The sequence below is a fragment of the Nerophis lumbriciformis genome, linkage group LG16 (assembly GCF_033978685.3).
Source record: "Nerophis lumbriciformis linkage group LG16, RoL_Nlum_v2.1, whole genome shotgun sequence".
Taxonomy (NCBI): domain Eukaryota; kingdom Metazoa; phylum Chordata; class Actinopteri; order Syngnathiformes; family Syngnathidae; genus Nerophis; species Nerophis lumbriciformis.
The window spans coordinates 36,668,344-36,688,938 of record NC_084563.2 but is presented as its reverse complement, the minus strand read 5'-3'; the positions used below and the strand labels follow the sequence as shown (position 1 = coordinate 36,688,938).

At 41.3% G+C, this 20,595-nt stretch overlaps 1 protein-coding gene across 11 annotated transcripts in view; it reads left to right on the top strand.

Annotated features, from left to right (window-relative positions):
- ctnnd1 (catenin (cadherin-associated protein), delta 1) overlaps window positions 1-20,595 on the top strand; it is a 120,397-nt gene that overhangs the window by 53,466 nt on the left and 46,336 nt on the right. For 7 of the 11 annotated variants that reach the window (XM_061977084.2, XM_061977075.1, XM_061977076.1 and 4 more), the window contains 5 exons: window positions 2,435-2,509; window positions 2,614-2,733; window positions 8,985-9,277; window positions 9,350-9,440; window positions 20,362-20,552. In XM_061977084.2, the coding sequence (XP_061833068.1) occupies window positions 2,620-2,733; window positions 8,985-9,277; window positions 9,350-9,440; window positions 20,362-20,552 (689 nt within the window). In that variant the 5' untranslated portion in view covers window positions 2,435-2,509; window positions 2,614-2,619. Of the gene's footprint in view, window positions 1-2,431; window positions 2,510-2,613; window positions 2,734-8,984; window positions 9,278-9,349; window positions 9,441-20,361; window positions 20,553-20,595 lie in introns of all 11 variants that reach the window. The other 4 variants (XM_061977079.1, XM_061977077.2, XM_061977078.2 and 1 more) reach the window with 2 other exon arrangements.

The window sequence follows — 20,595 nt, the reverse complement described above, 5'->3', positions numbered from 1 at the left end:
CCATTTGATTGGCAGCAGTTAACGGGTTATGTTTAAAAGCTCATACCAGCATTCTTCCCTGCTTGGCACTCAGCATCAAGGGTTGGAATTGGGGGTTAAATCACCAAAAATGATTCCCGGGCGCGGCGCCGCTGCTGCCCACTGCTCCCCTCACCTCCCAGGGGGTGAACAAGGGGATTGGTCAAATGCAGAGGACAAATTTCACCACACCTAGTGTGTGTGACAATCATTGGTACTTTAACTTAACTTTAACTTTACACATACAAACTGTAGCACACAAAAAAGCACATTTAATAAAAAAACGTTATTATGGTCTTACCTTTACTTATAAATGCGCCGCTGTTGTGCTGGATTAATGAACCCCCTGATGGGAGTGTTATATCAACTAAAGCTCTCACTTCAACTTTCCACGTGCAAGATTGAATCTATTTAAAAAAGTGTAACCGAGGGTTTATAAATGTCGCCTATACTGTATGAAACTACAAAATAACAAACACGGAGGCTCCAGTTTACACGAGGACCACTTTATTTACCGTACCTTCTTTCAAAAACTTCCGCTTCACTCCAACGTGTCAAAATTCCGCTCTTAGCGCCTTCAAAATAAGAGCTCAAGGCATATACTGTATAACAGCGCATAACAGGAACTTAACATCACAAAGAGGAAAGCCCATAAAAATAGGTTACAAAAGTTATTTAATAAGAAGACAAAAAGTGCAAAAACAATAATGTTCGTGTTGGAGGAGTTGTGAATTAGGTACACCTGCAGTCTGCAGGCGTACCTAATGTTGTGGCCCTGCAGTCATTCACAACTCCTCCAACACGAACATTATTGTTTTTGCACTTTTTGGCTTCGAATGAAATAACTTTTTTAAATAGATTCAATCTTGCACGTGGAAAGTTTAAGTGTTGTGGGCTTTAGTTGATATAACACTCCCGTCAGGGGTTGCCGTGCATTCTACGGCGGGGGTGCAGGAGGCGAGCCTCAGCCAGTGCGTCTTTTGCAGCCGTTTTATGATCGCTCAGCACAAGAAATACGTTACACACATACAGTTGTTGACAAAATACACTGTACATTATATACCTCAGCTAACTAAACTATGGAAATGTATAATATAATTCATATAGCAATACGGTCTCACTGCACAGCAGACCAGCAGTTAGCCGAGTCCGTCCATGTTGAGGCACTGAGTGACGTGCCTCGACTGGCTGCTGTTCACAGCACCGTCTCTTCTCAGTATTTGAACGGCAAATGTGAAAATTCAGCGATTTTGAATAAAAATAATCTAAAACTAGTGAAGTTAAATGGAAAATAACTTTATAGTGTAATCACTGTATACATTTAACAATTTAATATATATTTTTTTCTTTTTAAATTTTTTTTCTTTCCATGATGGCAGGTGAGGCCCTGTCTCACCTGCCTCTAGTGACTGCACGTCACTGGTATCTGATCTGCTGATGTGGTCACGGTGCAGACGATTTTCCACTGACGTCATCAGATCACAAACGTACAAAAATTGCAGAAGGCACTTACTGCGGAAATTTCAAAATGGCCGTCTGAAATTGTGGCATTTTGTGGATGTTTGGACAATAATTGTGCATACTTTGCGGCTTGGAAATATAATTAGATATGGTTTAACGGATAAAATAAAACACAATTCAGCACATAGTTTTTTTTTTCTTTACACTGGTACTTTAAAGTTTTAGCACTACTTTTTGTATTGCTCTACAATATAAGCATCCTTGTATGTTGGTTGCTTTGGAGTTGAAATATATGGTTGGTACAGTATGGTTGGTGTGATATCAAACCAGAATTGTTGCTGGTTCTTATCTTTGTATGTTTTTCTTAGGCCTTCTCTGCCACCCTCACATGTTGTTTAACATGACTCAAGTCATGACTGATGGGTTCCCGCATGGTCCTTTTCCCATCACTTTCTACTATTACTCAGACACTGAACAGGTCGATTAACTTTCCCAAGTTACTTTTGTAAATTGCAGCCTTTCCAGAATTTATCAGGTTACAACTTTCGGCTAATATGTAACAATTCCTGTCAGTGATCCTCATAAGAATTTAACTTGAAACATTATTAGTTTGCTGGTGCCTGATTTTTGCATCAGTAGAATTTGTGGGTATGTTTTTATTAAAGTAAAAGCATGCATAAGCTTCTTAAAACTTTCTATCAATTGCCAAAAAAAGCATTACTTTTCTGAACTGCCAATGCAATTATAAGGACAATTTGAGTCTGACGAACGTGAAAATCTGGAGACGTGAACATTTTGTTTGCGGTTACTGCTGCCTGGAATGTATTATGTACTTAAACATATAATACATATTGAATCATGTTGTTAATAATACATAATTAATTTGCTTCATTAAATTAATTAACGCTTGAAAATGCCTGCAAGGAACTACAAGTATATTTTCTCCTCCTTATAGAACGGTCGTGTTCCTTGTGATGCGGACATAGAAAGGCTGACACTTAACGAGGGTTACGTCAACGGGACACATCATGTAAGCAACTTTTAAACCCTCTATTTAAACTGTAATGATTAACCGGCGTAAAATATCCTGTGTTGTTTGTTGATGTTTTTAAAATCCTGTAACATTGTGTGCAGTTTAGGATGGAACCTGGTCAGATGGTAGAGGAGACTTACACCATGGTGGAGAAGGAGTCCACACCCGTCGTCTCTGTGGAGACCAACGATGATGGCACCACGCGACGCACAGAAACCACGGTAGAATGTAGACCAAAAGGATGTTTGTTTGCCACACTAGTTTGTCCATGCTTACAGACAAGTCATAATACCCAGTGTACAGTACACCAATAAATCACCATACACAGGCCAAGAAGCTTCAATGACATGGTCAAGTGAAATGAAAAGTTTTGCTCTGAGCACAGCACTTGATTCGCTCAGTCTCATTAGAAAATGTCAACTGTTGTAGCTGCAAATCATCCACCAACAGCAGAAAACACAAGAGGACCAAAGGGAAACGTCATGTTAATCAAACCCTCATTCGAAGTTTAAAGTGGCTTATAGTATATAAGCAGTTGCATTTATCTTGTGAAATATCCTAGTTAATTTTTTAGACAACTACATTTTGATTTGGAATTTTATCTCGGGATGTCCTGATCAAATACTGTATTATATATATTATAATATCGGTTATTGGTCCGTATATGTGATTCTGTAAAAGAGGGAGCAACAAAATAGATGAAAATGGATCACAAAAAAAAACAAGAGACCAAGACAAACTAATCCCTATTTTCACCATTTTCCAAAATAGTGTATGTTGTAAGTAGCCTGCAGCTAGTTAACAGCCCACTAAATGCAACTTGTGATACTGAAGAAAATGCATTGATTCAGACTTCCATCTATCCATCCATTTTCTACTGGTTGTCCCTCTCGGGGTCGCGGGGGGTACTGGAGCCTAACCCAGCTGCACTCGGACGGAAGGCGTGGTACACCCTGGACAAGTCGCCACCTCATCGCAGGGCCACTTACCAGTCCGAAAATGCAGTGAACGCACGAACATGTGCCGGGTGATTGTGTTAAAAGTGATGCTTGGTTGTCTTTTTGTCTGGTCAATCCATGTTCCTTGGCATAAACTGCAAATGAGAAAAACTTCACCAAATTGTTTTTTTCCTGAAGAAATCATGTGAACGACTGACATTTAAAGATGCAGAACGTTTGCGCTATGTAATGAACTTGTTAAAGAAAAGAATAAAACTTGCATTCAGCCGTGTAAATTAGCTATTTTGGTGGTTCTTAAATGTTTTTCACCAAGTACCAACTAGAAAACCCTTGGCTCTCCAAGCACCACTATAATAATCAACATTTAAATACAGTAGCGTTGTAGGCCCAAGTATTCATTAAAAGCAAGGCAAATGTTTATTATTTTTGGCCACTGTAACATTACTCACAGTTTAAACAGTGCCACTGTGTTCAAATATTTAATGAGATGATTCTTTGGCGTACCGCTAGAAAGAGCCTGCGTACCACTAGTGGTACATGTGCTACACAGTTTAAGAATCCCTGAACTATTCAGATACCCATAAAACTCACATAGCATTGCATACATTACCCTTTAAAGCCTTAGAAATAAGATGTCCCAATCCCGATAATGGAATAAAGTCAGGGCCGATATTTGCCAGCCGATTTTACCGCAGCTGTGTCCCTGTTTTTACATGCTAAATATTGTACTTGGAACGTGGAAGATTCCTTCAAAAAGGATGCATGGTCATGGAGACTCAAATACATTTCCATATTCCTTGTTACACACATGCTGAAGTTGCATGAATTCCAGAAGGGTGCATGTCTTGCCAGAACACTAAATCAAATTTGAATGCAAGCGACAATGAACGCGCCGCTGATCCACAGTGCAAAGCCGATTCTAATCCCTACCACCATGGCTTGAAAAAAAAAAAAAGTTTCTTCCCTGTGTTCGTATCACTAGTGGACTGGAAGAAAAGGAATGGCAAAGCAAGCGCACACACACACACACACACACACACACACACACACACACACACACACACACACACACACACACACACACACACACACACACACACACACACACACACACACACACACACACACACACACACACACACACACACACACACACACACACACACACACACACACACACACACACACACACACACACACACACACACACACACACACACACACACACACACACACACACACACACACACACACACACACACACACACACACACACACACACACACACACACACACACACACACACACACACACACACACACACACACACACACACACACACACACACACACACACACACACACACACACACACACACACACACACACACACACACACACACACACACACACACACACACACACACACACACACACACACACACACACACACACACACACACACACACACACACACACACACACTCACTCACTCACTCACTCACTCACTCACTCACTCACTCACTCACTCACTCACTCACTCACTCACTCACTCACTCACTCACTCACTCACTCACTCACTCACTCACTCACTCACTCACTCACTCACTCACTCACTCACTCACTCACTCACTCACTCACTCACTCACTCACTCACTCACTCACTCACTCACTCACTCACTCACTCACTCACTCACTCACTCACTCACTCACTCACTCACTCACTCACTCACTCACTCACTCACTCACTCACTCACTCACTCACTCACTCACTCACTCACTCACTCACTCACTCACTCACTCACTCACTCACTCACTCACTCACTCACTCACTCACTCACTCACTCACTCACTCACTCACTCACTCACTCACTCACTCACTCACTCACTCACTCACTCACTCACTCACTCACTCACTCACTCACTCACTCACTCACTCACTCACTCACTCACTCACTCACTCACTCACTCACTCACTCACTCACTCACTCACTCACTCACTCACTCACTCACTCACTCACTCACTCACTCACTCACTCACTCACTCACTCACTCACTCACTCACTCACCGACCGAGCAAGACAACACAAGAAGCTAACCGCTTAAGCTTCATGTTAAGTAGGGGTGATCGATTTAGATGTCGATACTATTACTCTCTAGTGTGGTATCGGTGTATAACACAACTAAAGTGATTAAATCAATATATCTCTTCTTGTTCTTATTATATTATATTGGTCTTATATTATTGTATACATTTTTTTATTTTGTTATTGTTTAAAAACTAGGTAGGCTTTGAGGGCAAACTCCGAAAGCTTTAAATATGGGAATCAATAGTAGTTTTTTTTTAATCAATATGAGGAAGTCTGGATTCATGGCTACAATGAGCATGTTCTGTAGTGTAGAGTTTTTGAAGGATGGTTTGAAGAATGGGACTGATAAAACATGTTACCGGGTTAACACGCGCCCACTCTTTGTAAATAACTTCCTTAAATGAACAGTATTACAGTGTAATGCACATTTGTCAAAACAAGTATCCAATAATTACAGTTGCATATTGCTTACAGATACTAAGACCCCAAGGCAGAAGCGTATTGAAAAGCATTCAGTAACAAACGTGTTCGCATTATTCATTTTACTGAACTTAACTTAATTAATTATAGTGACCACTAGGTGTCACCAAAAATATTTGCCAATTCACTTCAACTTAAGGATAGCACAAGCTAACATGAAAACAGTTTTCCCTCATTTCCATCAATATGTGAATTTTGCAACCAGGGGTGGAAGCAAGCTGGACTTGGTTTTTAGTAATATTAAACAGGCTGCACCACGCCCCCACCTCGGCTCCTCAGACCATCTATCTGTGATGCTAATTCCTGCATACAAGCCCCTGCTGATCAGGAAGCAAGCTACAGTGAAGCAGGTGAGGACCTGGTCAGAGGGAGCAATGTCAGCATTACAAGACTGCTTCGAAACCACAGACTGGGACATGTTCAAAGCAGCTGCCACCGAAAATCACCACACATGTGTGGAGGAGTATGCAGAGTCTGTGTCCGCATACATTCAGAAGTGCATGGAGGATGTCCGTGTGATCAAGAACATCCCCACACAGGGGCAACGAGAAACCCTGGATGAACAGTGAGGTACGTGCAATGCTGAAGGCTCGGGACAAGGCTTTCAAGTCTGGCGACATGGTGGCATTAAAATCTGCCAGAGCTAACCTGAACCGTGCCATTAAGGTTCCAAAGCGTGCTCACAGTCAGAAAGTGCAGGACTTCTTCGAGAACCCTACAAACACTAGACGAATGTGGCAGGGCATACAGGTCATCACGGACTATAAAGCTGCCCCCTGTCCCTGTGACAACAGTATCAGCTTCTTAGATGACCTTAACAACTACTTTGTAAGGTTTGAGGCACTTAACACCACTCCGGCGAGAAAATCCATCCCTCGCCCTGATGAGCAGCCGCTCAACCTGGATATAGCAGATGTCCGGAAAACCCTGAGGAGAGTGAACCTCCGGAAAGCACCGGGACCTGATGACATTCCGGGCAAGGTGCAAGGGATGTGCAGACCAGCTCACAGACATCTTCAACATCTCGCTGACCCAGGCTGTGGTACCATCATGTTTTAAGACGGCCACAATTATTCCAGTGCCAAAAAAACCCACAATCTCCTCCCTCAATGATTACCGCCCCGTTGCACTCACCCCCATCATAATGAAGTGCCTTGAGAGGCTGGTAAAGGAATATATTGTCTCCAGACTTCCCCCCACATTTGACTCATACCAGTTTGCTTAGCGCCCTAACCGCTCCACAGAGGACGCCATCTTCTCTGCACTCCACCTGAGCTTAGAACATCTGGAAGGAAAGGACACACACGTGCGGATGTTGTTCCTGGACTTCAGCTCAGCATTCAACACCATCATCCCGCAGCACTTGGTGAGCAAACTGGTCCCCCTTGGATTCAGTACCCCCCTTTGCAACTGGCTGCTTGACTTCCTCACAGACAGACCCCAATCTGTGAGAGTGGGCAACAACACCTCCAGTGCCATCTCCCTGAGCACCGGCTCCCCCCAGGGCTGCGTCCTGAGTCCACTGCTGTTCACGTTGATGACTCATGACTGCTGCGCTAGGTCCACTACTAACCACATTGTGAAGTATGCAGACGACACGACAGTAGTGGGCCTCATCCGTGACAACGACATGGACTACAGGGAGGAGGTGAAACATCTGGTTGACTGGTGCAGAACCAACAACCTGGTCCTGAATGTCAACAAGACCAAGGAGATCATCGTTGACTTCAGGAAGCACCAGTCCAGCCACGCTCCACTCTACATCAATGGCACAGCGGTGGAGATAGTAAGCAGCACCAAGTTCCTGGGGGTGCAGATAACTGACAATATAACCTGGTCCCTACACACTTGTAAAAAGAGCTCAGCAGCGCATGCACTTTTTGCGTCGGATGAAAAGAGCACAGCTCCCTCCCCCCATTCTCACCACATTCTACAGAGGCACTATAGAGAGCCTGCTGACCAACAGCATCTCTGTCTGGACTGGAGCCTGCAATGCCTCAGACTGGAAGTCTCTCCAGAGAGTGGTGAGGACGGCGGAAAAGATCATCAGGACTCCTCTTCCTCCTATCCAGGAGATCTCAAAAAGACCAGGGCTCAGAAAATCTGCAAAGACTCCTCCCGCCCCCACTAAGGACTGTTTTCACTGCTGGACTCTAGAAAGAGGTTCCGCAGCCTCCGAAGCAGAACCTCCAGGTTCTGTAACAGCTTCTTCCCTCAGCCCTTAAGACTCTTGAACACATCATAATTAAATTATCCCCTCAACTCCCCCCAAAATGGATTAACTTGCTGGAATAAAAATGACAATATAACATACATCCATAAACGTGGATGCATGTGAAAAAGTGCAATATATTTATCTGTACAGTAATCTATTTATTTATTTATATATAATTATATATATTTATTGATTTTATATATTATTTATATATATTTATTTATTTATACATGCACCTTATTGCTTTTTTATCCTGCACTACCATGAGCTTATGTAACGAAATGTCGTTCTTATCTGTGCTGTAAAGTTCAAATTTGAATGACAATAAAAAGGAAGTCTAAGTCTAAGTCTATTCCAGATGGTTGATAATAAATAGGTTAGTGGTTTTCATATCTACTATTGTTCTCTGTTTAAGTAATTTTACTTGATCAAACCTTATCTAACATTCCACACTGCAAACAAAATAAAAGTATGTGTAATTTGTGTTGATATTGTGTCTGATCAATATTGGTATCAGCCAATACTCAGGGCTCCAATTGGGTATTGGATGTGAAAATGTTGTTTCAGAACACCCCTAATATTATCAACAAGTAAACTCCACAACAATAACATGGGTTACTGTGTTCTATGTATATTATAAGCAGAGTTTTAAATTGAATTTCTTGAATGATTTTCATGTGCATATATTAATATGTCTTATATCATCCCTCTCCTCTCTTGTCCTCCAAGGTAAAACAAGTAATAAAGCCCACTGCCACTCGCACAGTCATTCCCTCCATATCAGACACGCTTTCCTTGGATGGTGGAGGATCAGCAGTGGGTATGGGAGCCTACATCCCACCCATGGCAGGCGGCTACAGGCAGGCACCTGGAGTAGGTGTACCCATGGAATACCCCACCCACACTGTCCCTCGAAACTACCACTATGGACCACCAGGTGGCTATGAGGACTATATCCCTGGACCCCCTACGGAAACATATGCGAGCCTCAACCGGGGTGCTCAAATGGATGATCGCTACAGGTAATGACACTTGTAATTTGTTAAAACCATACTTTTCAGCTCAAATTAGACTTTTTTGTTATTTTTGTCCAGACCAGTCCATGGAGATGGCTATAGAACCTTGGATCCAAGCTACAGAGCCCCCAGCAGGAACCAGCTGGACCCATATGCAGCTCAGCCTCAGGTATAATATTGTAGGCATGCGCAGTAATTTGAAATTTGATACCAATCATTTATTGACCTTTTCAATCGATAACAATAACTAATATTTATGAATTAGGGGTGTGCAGCTCTATGTTACGATACGATTTCACTAACAATACTTTGTAAAACATAGTTTGATGCGATTCAATGCATATGCAATTTTGCGTTTGGTAAAAAAAAAATTAATGGATCATGAATCATGTCAGAACAATGTCATGTTTATTTTTTAAATAAACAGACAAACAGGTGATTCCTGTATTAATTATGAGCATATAGTAGAACTATCAATTTCAAGGCATTTCAATCCATTTACTTAACGAAAAGAAGATGTAAACAAAAGACTTGGAAAAGCTGTTGTTTACATCTGGTTTCGACAGCACGGTTTTCGGTAATCAAAGTCTTTTTTTGGTGGTTGATTTTTTTGGTACAATACTTGTCAATAGTGTGCAAATAATAGGTTATATATATCAATTCATACTGTAATGACAAGCTGGCGTTGATGTTTTATGTTTGTGTGGTTTGGATTTGATGTAAGATTTTTTGCAAACACACCGTCCATGCATGAAAGATTGGCGGAGAATGAGGAAGTGTTGTGTTGTGTGCTCAACATTTTCAACAATTACTTGTACTGAAATCTTTTAACCAAGTTTTATTTAAAAAACACAAACAACACATTTCAAAATGATTTCCTTTGAGAAGAAACATTTTTGTAGATAAAAACATGGTTTCATGGACCTCAAGTAGAAATTGAATATGTTTATGAAAGCAACTCAATCATTATAAACAAGTAATATGGCAGAAAAAAAAAATAACATAGATAAATAAAATAAATGTCAAAATTGTGCAAGATGGCACTGTATGGACATCCATCCATCCATCCATTTTCTACCGCTTGTCCCATTCAGGGAAGCAGGGGGTGCTGGAGCCTATCTCAGCTGCATAATAAAACAAATAAAAACAAATGTAAGAATTTTGCAAGGGGGCACCTGCTAGTCATAAGACATAACTGCATTTTTTGTCCATATACATAAAATTAGTGTTCATAGTTTTGTTGGCCAACAAAAATAGACAGGAGTGATACCTCGCACATCGAATACACAATCTTCACAGCCTGCGTCAATTCGATGACAAAATGTTATAGCTCGTATTGATCTTATCTGAACACCGATAAAGTTTGTACTTAAATAAAGGACAAGTGAGCAACAAACGCAAGACTTTATAAACAAGTTGAGGCAACGTTTTCCGACACATCGCCTGCTGCATGTTTCCTCATGCCATTAACTCTCAGTCACAGCTGATGGATGCTGTATTGAGAAAATAAAAGCAACATCAAATAGTTTTCTCCTTCACTGTATACCTTTAGTGTGAGACAAATGTGTATGTCTTCAATATTGTCCACACCTGTTGCCATATTAAAAACAGCAGTGTGCTATAGGAAACGTATGTTTATTGTTTTGTAGGATTTTCTCTTAAAATAAAGCCAATAATGACATTTTTCGTAGTTCCCTTTATTAGGAAAAGTATCGGAAATTATCGATATACATTTTGGTACCGGTATCGGGACAACCCTAGTATGTATATACAGTCGTGATCAAAAGTTTACATACACTTACTTGTAAAGAACATAATGTCAAGGCTGTCTTGAGTTTCCAATAATTTCTACAACTCTTATTTTTTTTGTGACAGAGTGATTGGAGCACATACTTGTTGGTCACAAAAAATATTCATGAAGTTTGGTTCTTTTATGAATTTATTATGGGTCTACTAATAATGTGACCAAATCTGCTGGGTCAAAAGTCTACATACAGGAATGTTAATATGTCCCTTGGCAAGTTTCACTGCATTAAGGCGCTTTTAGTTGCCATCCACAAGCTTTTGACAAACTTCTGGTGGAATTTTTGACCACTACCCTTGACAAAATTGGTGCAGTTCAGCTAAATATGTTGGTTTTCTGACATGGACTTGTTTCTCCAGCATTGTCCATTTTTGTCCACATTTAAGTCAGTACTTTGGGAAGGCCATTCTAAAACCTTAATTCTAGCCTTTTAGCCATTCCTTTACCACTTTTGACGTGTGTTTGGGGTCTTTGTCCTGTTGGAACACCCAACTGCGCCCAAGACCCAACCTCTGGGCTGATAATTTTAGGTTGTCCTGAAGAATTTGGAGGTAATCCTCCTTTTTCATTGTCCCATTTACTCTCTGTAAAGCACCAGTTCCATTGGCAGCAAAACAAGCCCAGAGCATAATACTACCACGACCATGCTTGACGGTAGGCCTGGTGGTCCTGGGATTAAATGCCTCACCTTTTCTCCTCCAAACATATTGTTGGGTATTGTGGCCAAACAAATAAGAGTTGTAGAAATTATTGGAAGCCATGATATTATGTCCTTCACAAGTGTATGTAAACTTTTGACCATGACTGTATATACATGTATATATGTAAATATATATATATATATATATGTGTGTATATATATATGTATGTATACATATATGTTTTCATAAATATTTACATATTTACATACATATATATGTATGTAAATATATATATTTACATACACACACACACATATATATGTGTATATATATATATATATATATATATATTAGGGCTGGGCGATATTTCCTTATTTTAATATCGTGATATTTTAAGGCCATATCGCGATAAACGATATATATCACGATATTTTGCCTTAGCCTTGAATGAACACTTGATGCATATAATCACAGCAGTATAATGATTCTATGTGTCTACATTAAAACATTCTTCTTCATACTGCATTAATATATGCTACTTTTAAACTTTCATGCAGAGAAAGAAATCACAGTACAAGCGGCCGAAATGAGTTTCCTCCGCCGGGTGGCGGGGCTCTCCCTTAGAGATAGGGTGAGAAGCTCTGTCATCCGGGGGGAGCTCAAAGTAAAGCCGCTGCTCCTCCACATCGAGAGGAGCCAGATGAGGTGGTTCGGGCATCTGGTCAGGATGCCACCCGAACGCCTCCCTAGGGAGGTGTTTAGGGCACGTCCAACCGGTAGGAGGCCACGGGGAAGACCCAGGACACGTTGGGAAGACTATGTCTCCCGGCTGGCCTGGGAACGCCTCGGGATCCCCCGGGAAAGGCTGGACGAAGTGGCTGGGGAGAGGAAAGTCTGGGCTTCCCTGCTTAGGCTGCTGCCCCCGCGACCCGACCTCGGCTAAGCGGAAGAAGATGGATGGATGGATGGAACTAAAAAAATCAAAACATTTTTCATACGGTGTTTATCTGTAAATGTTTGCCTCGGCATTTTGATGGTGAGAACGTGTGGCACCGAACGATGTTGACGTGCGGAGTGTAAGCACTCTTCATTGTCTAGCGGGTGACTTTTCAAATGATGCTACATATTAGCAGTGTAGCAGAGTGTCCTGGGTTCGCCTATACCAGGGGTCGGCAACCCCCGTCTCTTTGATCACTCTGATGCGGCTCAGCTGCATACTTGCCGACCCTCCCGATTTTCCCGGGAGATTTCCGGATTTCGGTGCCTCTCGCAGAAAACTCCCGGGATTAATATTCTCCGATTTTCACCCTAACAATAATAATAAGGGCGTGCCATGATGGTACAGCATTTAGCACCCTCTACAATCTGTACAAACAGCGTGCCGGCCCAGCATTTCGTTGTATGCATCTTTTACTTGCTCACGCAAGTGACAGCAATGCATACTTGGTCAACAGCCACACAGGTTACACTGACGGTGGCGATATAAAACAACTTTAACACTCTTACTAATAATGCGCCACACTTTGAACCAAAACCAAACAAGAATGACAAAGACATTTCGGGAGAACATCTGCACCTTAACACAACATAAACACAACAGAACAAATCTGAATCAGAATCCCATGCAGCCCTGACTCTTCCGGGCTACATTATACACCCCTGCTACCACCAAACCCCGCCCCAACCCCAACCCTGCTCCCCCACACATCAGCGGCCATTCTTCCCAATCACGCCTCTCCAGGTTTCACTGTCGTTGCCAACATGAGCGATGAAGTCCCCCAGTAGAACGAGGGAATCACCTGGGGGAGCACTCTCCAGCCTCGAGTGAATCAAAAAAGGGTGGGTACTCTGAGCTGCCGTTTGGCGCGTAAGTGCAAACAACAGTCGAAACCCGTCCCCCCACCCGAAGGCGGAGGGAAGCTACCCTCTCGTCCACCGGGTTGAACTCCAGCGTGCAGGCTTTGAGCCGGGGGGCAACAAAAATTCGCCTCTCACTGCCGGCAACGCCAGAGTGGAAGAGAGTCCATCCCCTCTCAAGAGAACTGGTTCCAGAGCCCTTGCTGTGCGTCCGACTATATCTAGCCGGAACTTCTCCACCTCACGCACTAGCTCAGGCTCCTTCCCCCCAGCGAGGTGACGTTCCACGTCCCAAGAGCTAGTTTATATAACCAAGGATCGGACCGCCAAGTGCCCTGCCTTCGGCTTCCGCCCAGCTCACACTGCACCTGACCACTATGGACCCTGCTATGGGTGGTGAGCCCATTGGAGGGGGGACCCACGTTGCCTCTCCGGGCTGTGCCCGGCCGGGTCCCATGGGGACAGGCCCGGCCACCAGGCGCTCGCCATCATGCCCCACCTCCGGGCCTGGCTCCAGAGGGGGGCCCCGGTGACCCGCGTCCGGGCGAGGGAAATCTGGGTCCTTTGTTCGTGTTCTTCATAGAGGTTTTCGAGCTGCTCTTTGACTGATCCCTCACCTAGGACCAGTTTGCCTTGGGAGACCCTACCAGGGGGCATAGAAGCCCCACAACATAGCTCCTAGGATCATTGGGACACGCAAACTCCTCTACCATGTTAAGGTGGCAGCTCAGAGAGGATATATATATATATATATATATATATATATATATATATATATATATATATATATATCAATCAATCAATCAATCTTTATTTATATAGCCCTAAATCACAAGTGTCTCAAAGGGCTGCACAAGCCACAACGACATCCTCGGTACAAAGCCCACATATATATATATATATATATATATATATATATATATATATATATATATATATATATACTGTATATATATATATATATATATATATACTGTATATATATATATACTGTATGTATATATATATATATATATATATATATATACTGTATATATATATATACTGTGTATATATATATACACAGGACTGTCTCAGAAAATTTGAATATTGTGATGAAGTTCTTTATTTTCTGTAATGCAATTAAAAAAACAAAAATGTCATACATTCTGGATTCATTACACATCAACTGAAATATTGCAAGCCTTTTATTATTTTAATATTGCTGATTATGGCATACAGCTTAAGAAAACTCAAAAATCCTATTTAAAATTTTTTGAATATTTCCTCAGACCAAGTAAAAAAAAAAAGATTTATAACAGCAAAACAAAATCAAACATTTGAAAATGTCAATTAATGCACTCAGTACTTGGTTGGAAATCCTTTTGCACGGATTAATGCATCAATGCGGCGTGGCATGGAGGAAATCATATATATATATATATATATATATATATATATATATATATATATATATATATATAGAGGTGTAACGGTACACAAAAATTTCGGTTCGGTACATACCTCGGTTTAGAGGTCACGGTTCGGTTCATTTTCGGTACAGTAAAAAAACAACAAAATATACATTTTTTGGTTATTTATTTACCAAATTTGTAAACAATGGATTCATCCTTTTAACATTGGGAACACTATAATAATTCTGCCCACGTTAATCAACATTAAACTGCCTCATGTTGTTGCTCAGATTAAATAAAATGACAAAACTTTTCTTCTACATATAAAAAGTGCAACATTAAACAGTTTCAAGTCAACTCATCATGCTTAATTATTACAGCATTTGGGAAGCCTGTAGTTGATTTTTATTATGTCAATGTTATATTTTTATCAACATGTGATAGCAGGGACCCTGCCATTCAAAACTAGTCTGCTGCATTACTAATGATTAATGCAACTATAGTTGAAAAAATAGTACAATAGCAATAGGAGAGACTATTCATCCCTGAACACCATGGAGTTCATGTAGGCTTAATGATGCAGTTACATTATTATATCAACTATCAGAGACAGAAACTCTTCATTTAACATAATGTCTTTTTTTTGCTGCTCAATCAACACAGAAAAAGGTAAAGTGAAATAACAGACAGACCGGGATTTGCTGTCCGTAACACACACACACACACACACACACACACACACACACACACACACACACACACACACACACACACACACACACACACACACACACACACACACACACACACACACACACACATCCACCCACCCACTGCAAAATGAGCTAACATTACGCTAAAATCTAATTAGCCTTCACCTCAAGCCAGGATTGCGAGCGAGCTGAGCTGCCATTTAGGTTTCTAGAACGTCAACGGGCTCATAGTGATGTTACTAGTAGTTGACTGGGAGGTGTTTATTATAATTTGGGGAGAGTCCGCTGCCTTATGCTCACCTGCTAAACACCTACCTGCTCGACGCTGGAGCACTGATTCCATGCGCTCTGAATACGCACTGCGATTGGCTGTTACCGCTCTGAATACACACTGCTGATTGGTTACACACGGAGCGGTAACAGCCAATCAGATGGTTGTGTGGGTGGGACAATGCTGGGTGCTGTGTAGAGTACTGACAGACACATAGGCAGAACGCGGAGCAGCTTGTTAAGACTTTAGCTTTTGGCTACTTAATATGTTCGTGTGAAAACTCGTTCGGTACACCTCCGAACCGAACCGAAACCCCCGTAACGAAGCGGTTCAATACAAATACACGTACGTTACACCCCTAGTACATATGTCTATATATATGTATATATATGTACCGTATTTTCCGCACTATAAGGCGCACCTAAAAACCAAACATTTTCTCAAAAGCTGACAATGCGCCTTATAATCCGGTGCGCCTTATATATGGACCAATATTGAGCCACAACAAACTTAAAATTCATTTTCATAAAGTTTAGGTCTCGCAACTACGGTAAACAGCCGCCAACTTCTTTTTCCCCATAGAAGAAGAAGCGCTTCTTCTTCTACGGTAAGCAGCCGCCAACTTAATTTTCCCCCGTAGAAGAAGAAGCGTGCAGTGCATGCTGGGATATGACGTTTCATTTCCATTTGTGTGTTTCTGTAAAGACCCCAAAATGGCTCCTACTAAGAGACACGCTTACGACGCAGAGTTCAAACTCAAGGCAATCAGTCACGCAGTAGAACACGGGAATAGAGCAGCAGCAAGAGAATATAACATAAACGAATCAATGGTGCGTAAGTGGAGGAAGCAACAAGATGACCTGCGCCAAATAAAGAAGACAAAACAGAGTTTCCAAGGGAACAAAGCAAGATGGCAACAGTTGGAGGACAAACTCGAACAGTGGGTTGTTGAGCAGAGAGCAGAAAGCAGAAGTGTCAGTACCATGACTATTCGAATGAAGGCAACAGCGCTAGCAAGCAAACTTAACATGGATGATTTTAAAGGCGGTGCTTCTTGGTGCTTTCGGTTAATGAAAAGACGTAATCGCTCCATCCGCACACGAACTACTGTTTCACAGCAACTGCCAAAAGACTTTCAAGAAAAGCTGGCTAGTTTCCGCGCATATTGCAAAAACAAGATTACTGAAAAAAAGATCCGGCCAGAGCACATCATCGACATGGACGAGGTTCCACTCACCTTTGATATTCCTGTGAACCGCACTGTGGATACAACGGGAGCACGTACGGTAAATATTCGCACCACAGGGAATGAGAAGTCGTCCTTCACTGTAGTTCTAGCTTGCCATGCTAATGGCCAGAAACTTCCACCCATGTTATATTCAAAAGGAAGACCTTGCCAAAAGAAAACTTTCCAGCCGGCGTCGTCATCAAAGCTAACTCGAAGGGATGGATGCATGAGGAAAAGATGAGCGAGTGTTTGAGAGAAATTTACGTGAAGAGAACGGGTGGCTTTTTTCACACAGCTCCGTCCTTATTGATCTACGACTCCATGCGCGCCCACAACACAGATGGTGTCAAAAAACAAGTGGAGCACACTAATTCAACACTCGTCGTCATTCCGGGTGGATTGACAAAAGAACTCCAGCCGCTGGATATTGGTGTCAACAGGGCATTCAAAGCTAGACTGCGAACTGCGTGGGAACAGTGGATGACAGAAGGCGAACACACGTTCACCAAGACAGGGAGACAGCGCCGGACGACATACGCCACTATCTGCCAGTGGATTGTAAATGCCTGGGCGGATATATCAGTCTCAACTGTGGTCCGAGCTTTTAGGAAGGCAGGAATTGTCACTGAACTGCTAGAAAACAGCAGCGACACTAACTCCATTAATGACTTCGACGAGACATTCCATTTTGGATGCTGTATTCGCCCAACTTTTTAATTCGGACACTGAAGAAGAAGAATTCGAGGGATTTGTGGATGAGGAATAACTTGAGAAAGTGAGCTTTAAATGTTTATTTTGTGTGTTGTGTTGTGTGACATTAACGTTTGAACAACGTTGAGTTATTGATATTGCTATTGCTCTATACTATTTTGAGTGTTACTATTTTGTGATTGCACGTTTGATTTACCGTAACACGAGTAAATCAGCTGTTTATTCATTTTGGGAGTGAACAGAGTTGTTAGGACGCTGGTTTGTAATACAAACCCCGTTTCCATGAGTTGGGAAATTGTGTTAGATGTAAATATAAACGGAATACAATGGTTTGCAAATAACTCTCAACCCATATTCAATTTGAATGCACTACAAAGACAAGATATTTGATGTTCAAATTCATAAACTTTATTTTTTTTTGCAAATAATACTTAACTTAGAATTTCATGGCTGCAACACGTGCCAAAGTAGTAGTTACATCACCTTTTCTTTTAACAACACTCAGTAAACGTTTGGGAACTGAGGAGACACATTTTTTAAGCTTCTCAGGTGGAATTCTTTCCCATTCTTGCTTGATGTACAGCTTAAGTTGTTCAACAGTCCGGGGGTCTCCGTTGTGGTATTTTAGGCTTCATAATGCGCCACACATTTTTAATGGGAGACAGGTCTGGACTACAGGCAGGCCAGTCTAGTACCCACAATATTTTACTATGAAGCCACGTTGATGTAACACGTGGCTTGGCATTGTCTTACTGAAATAAGCAGGGGCGTCCATGATAACGTTGCTTGGATGGCAACATATGTTGCTCCAAAACCTGTGTGTACCTTTCAGCATTAATGGCACCTTCACAGATGTGTAAGTTACCCATGTCTTGGCACTAATACACCCCCATACCATCACAGATGCTGGCTTTTCCACTTTGCGCCTATAACAATCCGGATGGTTCTTTTCCTCTTTGGTCCAGAGGACACGACGCCACAGTTTCCAAAAACAATTTGAAATGTGGACTCGTCAGACCACGTTTCGACAGCGTTTCTGGGTGTTGTTGATAAATGGTTTTTGCCTTGCATAGGAGAGTTTTAACTTGCACTTACAGATGTAGCGACCAACTGTAGTTATTGACAGTGGGTTTCTGAAGTGTTCCTGAGCCCATGTGGTGATATCCTTTACACACTGATGTTGCTTGTTGATGCAGTACAGCCTGAGATATATACACATATATATATATATATTAGGGCTGCAACTAATGATTATTTTGATAATCGATGCATCTGTCGATTATTACTTCGATTAGTAATCGGATAAAAGAGACAAACTACAATTCTATCCTTTCCAGTATTTTATTGAATAAAAACCCCAGCATACTGGCACCATACTTATTTTGATTATTGTTTCTCAGCTGTTTGTACATGTTGCAGTTTATAAATAAAGTTTTATAAAAATTAAAAATTGTTTAAAAAGAAATAAAAAATTGCCTCTGCGCATAGCATAGATCCAACGAATCGATGACTAAATTAATCGCCAACTTTTTTTATAATTGATTTAATCGATTAGTTGTTGCAGCCCTAATATATGTGTGTATATACATATATATATATATATATATATATATATATATATATATATATATATATACTGTATATATATATATATATATATACACCTACCGTATTTTTCGGACTATAAGTCGCAGTTTTTTTTCATAGTTTGACACGACTTAAACTCAGGAGCGACTTATGTGTGAAATTATTAACACATTTCCGTAAAATATCAAATAATATTATTTAGCTCATTCACGTAAGAGACTAGACGTACAAGATTTCATCGGATTTAGCGATCAGGAGTGACAGATTGTTTGGTAAACGTATAGCATGTTCTATATGTTATAGTTATTTGAATGACTCTTACCATGATATGTTACGTTAACATACCAGACACGTTCTCAGTTGGTTATTTGGTTGGTGGTGGTTGGAGGGGCCGTTGGCGCAAATTGCAGCCACGCTTCCGTCAGTCTACCCCAGGGCAGCTGTGGCTATGAAAGTAGCTTACCACCACAGGGTGATTGATTGATGGGTTCTACATGTAAAGCGACTTTGGGTACTTAGAAAAGCGCTATATAAATCCCAGTTATTATTATTATTATTATTATTATTTATGCGTCATATAATGTACACTTATTCAGCCTGTTGTTCACTATTCTTGATTTATTTTAAATTGCCTTTCAAATGTCTATTCTTGGTGTTGGGTTTTATCAAATAAATTCCCCCCAAAAATGCGACTTATACTCCAGTACGACTTATATATGTTTTTTTCCTTCTTTATTATGCATTTTCGGCCAGTGCGACTTGTACTCCGGAGCGACTTATACTCCGAAAAATACGATATATATATATATATATATATATATATATGTATATATATGTGTGTGTGTGTGGCACGTTGTAGCACAATTCCGTTATGTCCTTTATAGGTTGGGCGAATGGGAAGCGCAGTAGAGCTCTCCTCCATCCCAAGGTTTGTCCCAGAACCATATGGTCTGGAAGATGATGGGCGCAGCATGGGCTATGATGAGCCTGACTACGGCATGGGGCATCCCATGCATTACAGCACAGTTCCGCGTAACCACCAGGGATTCCCCCAAGGCCCACCACGTAGGGCTGGGTAAGTGTGTGCTTAACGCGGATATATTGTTTATTGTTTTACT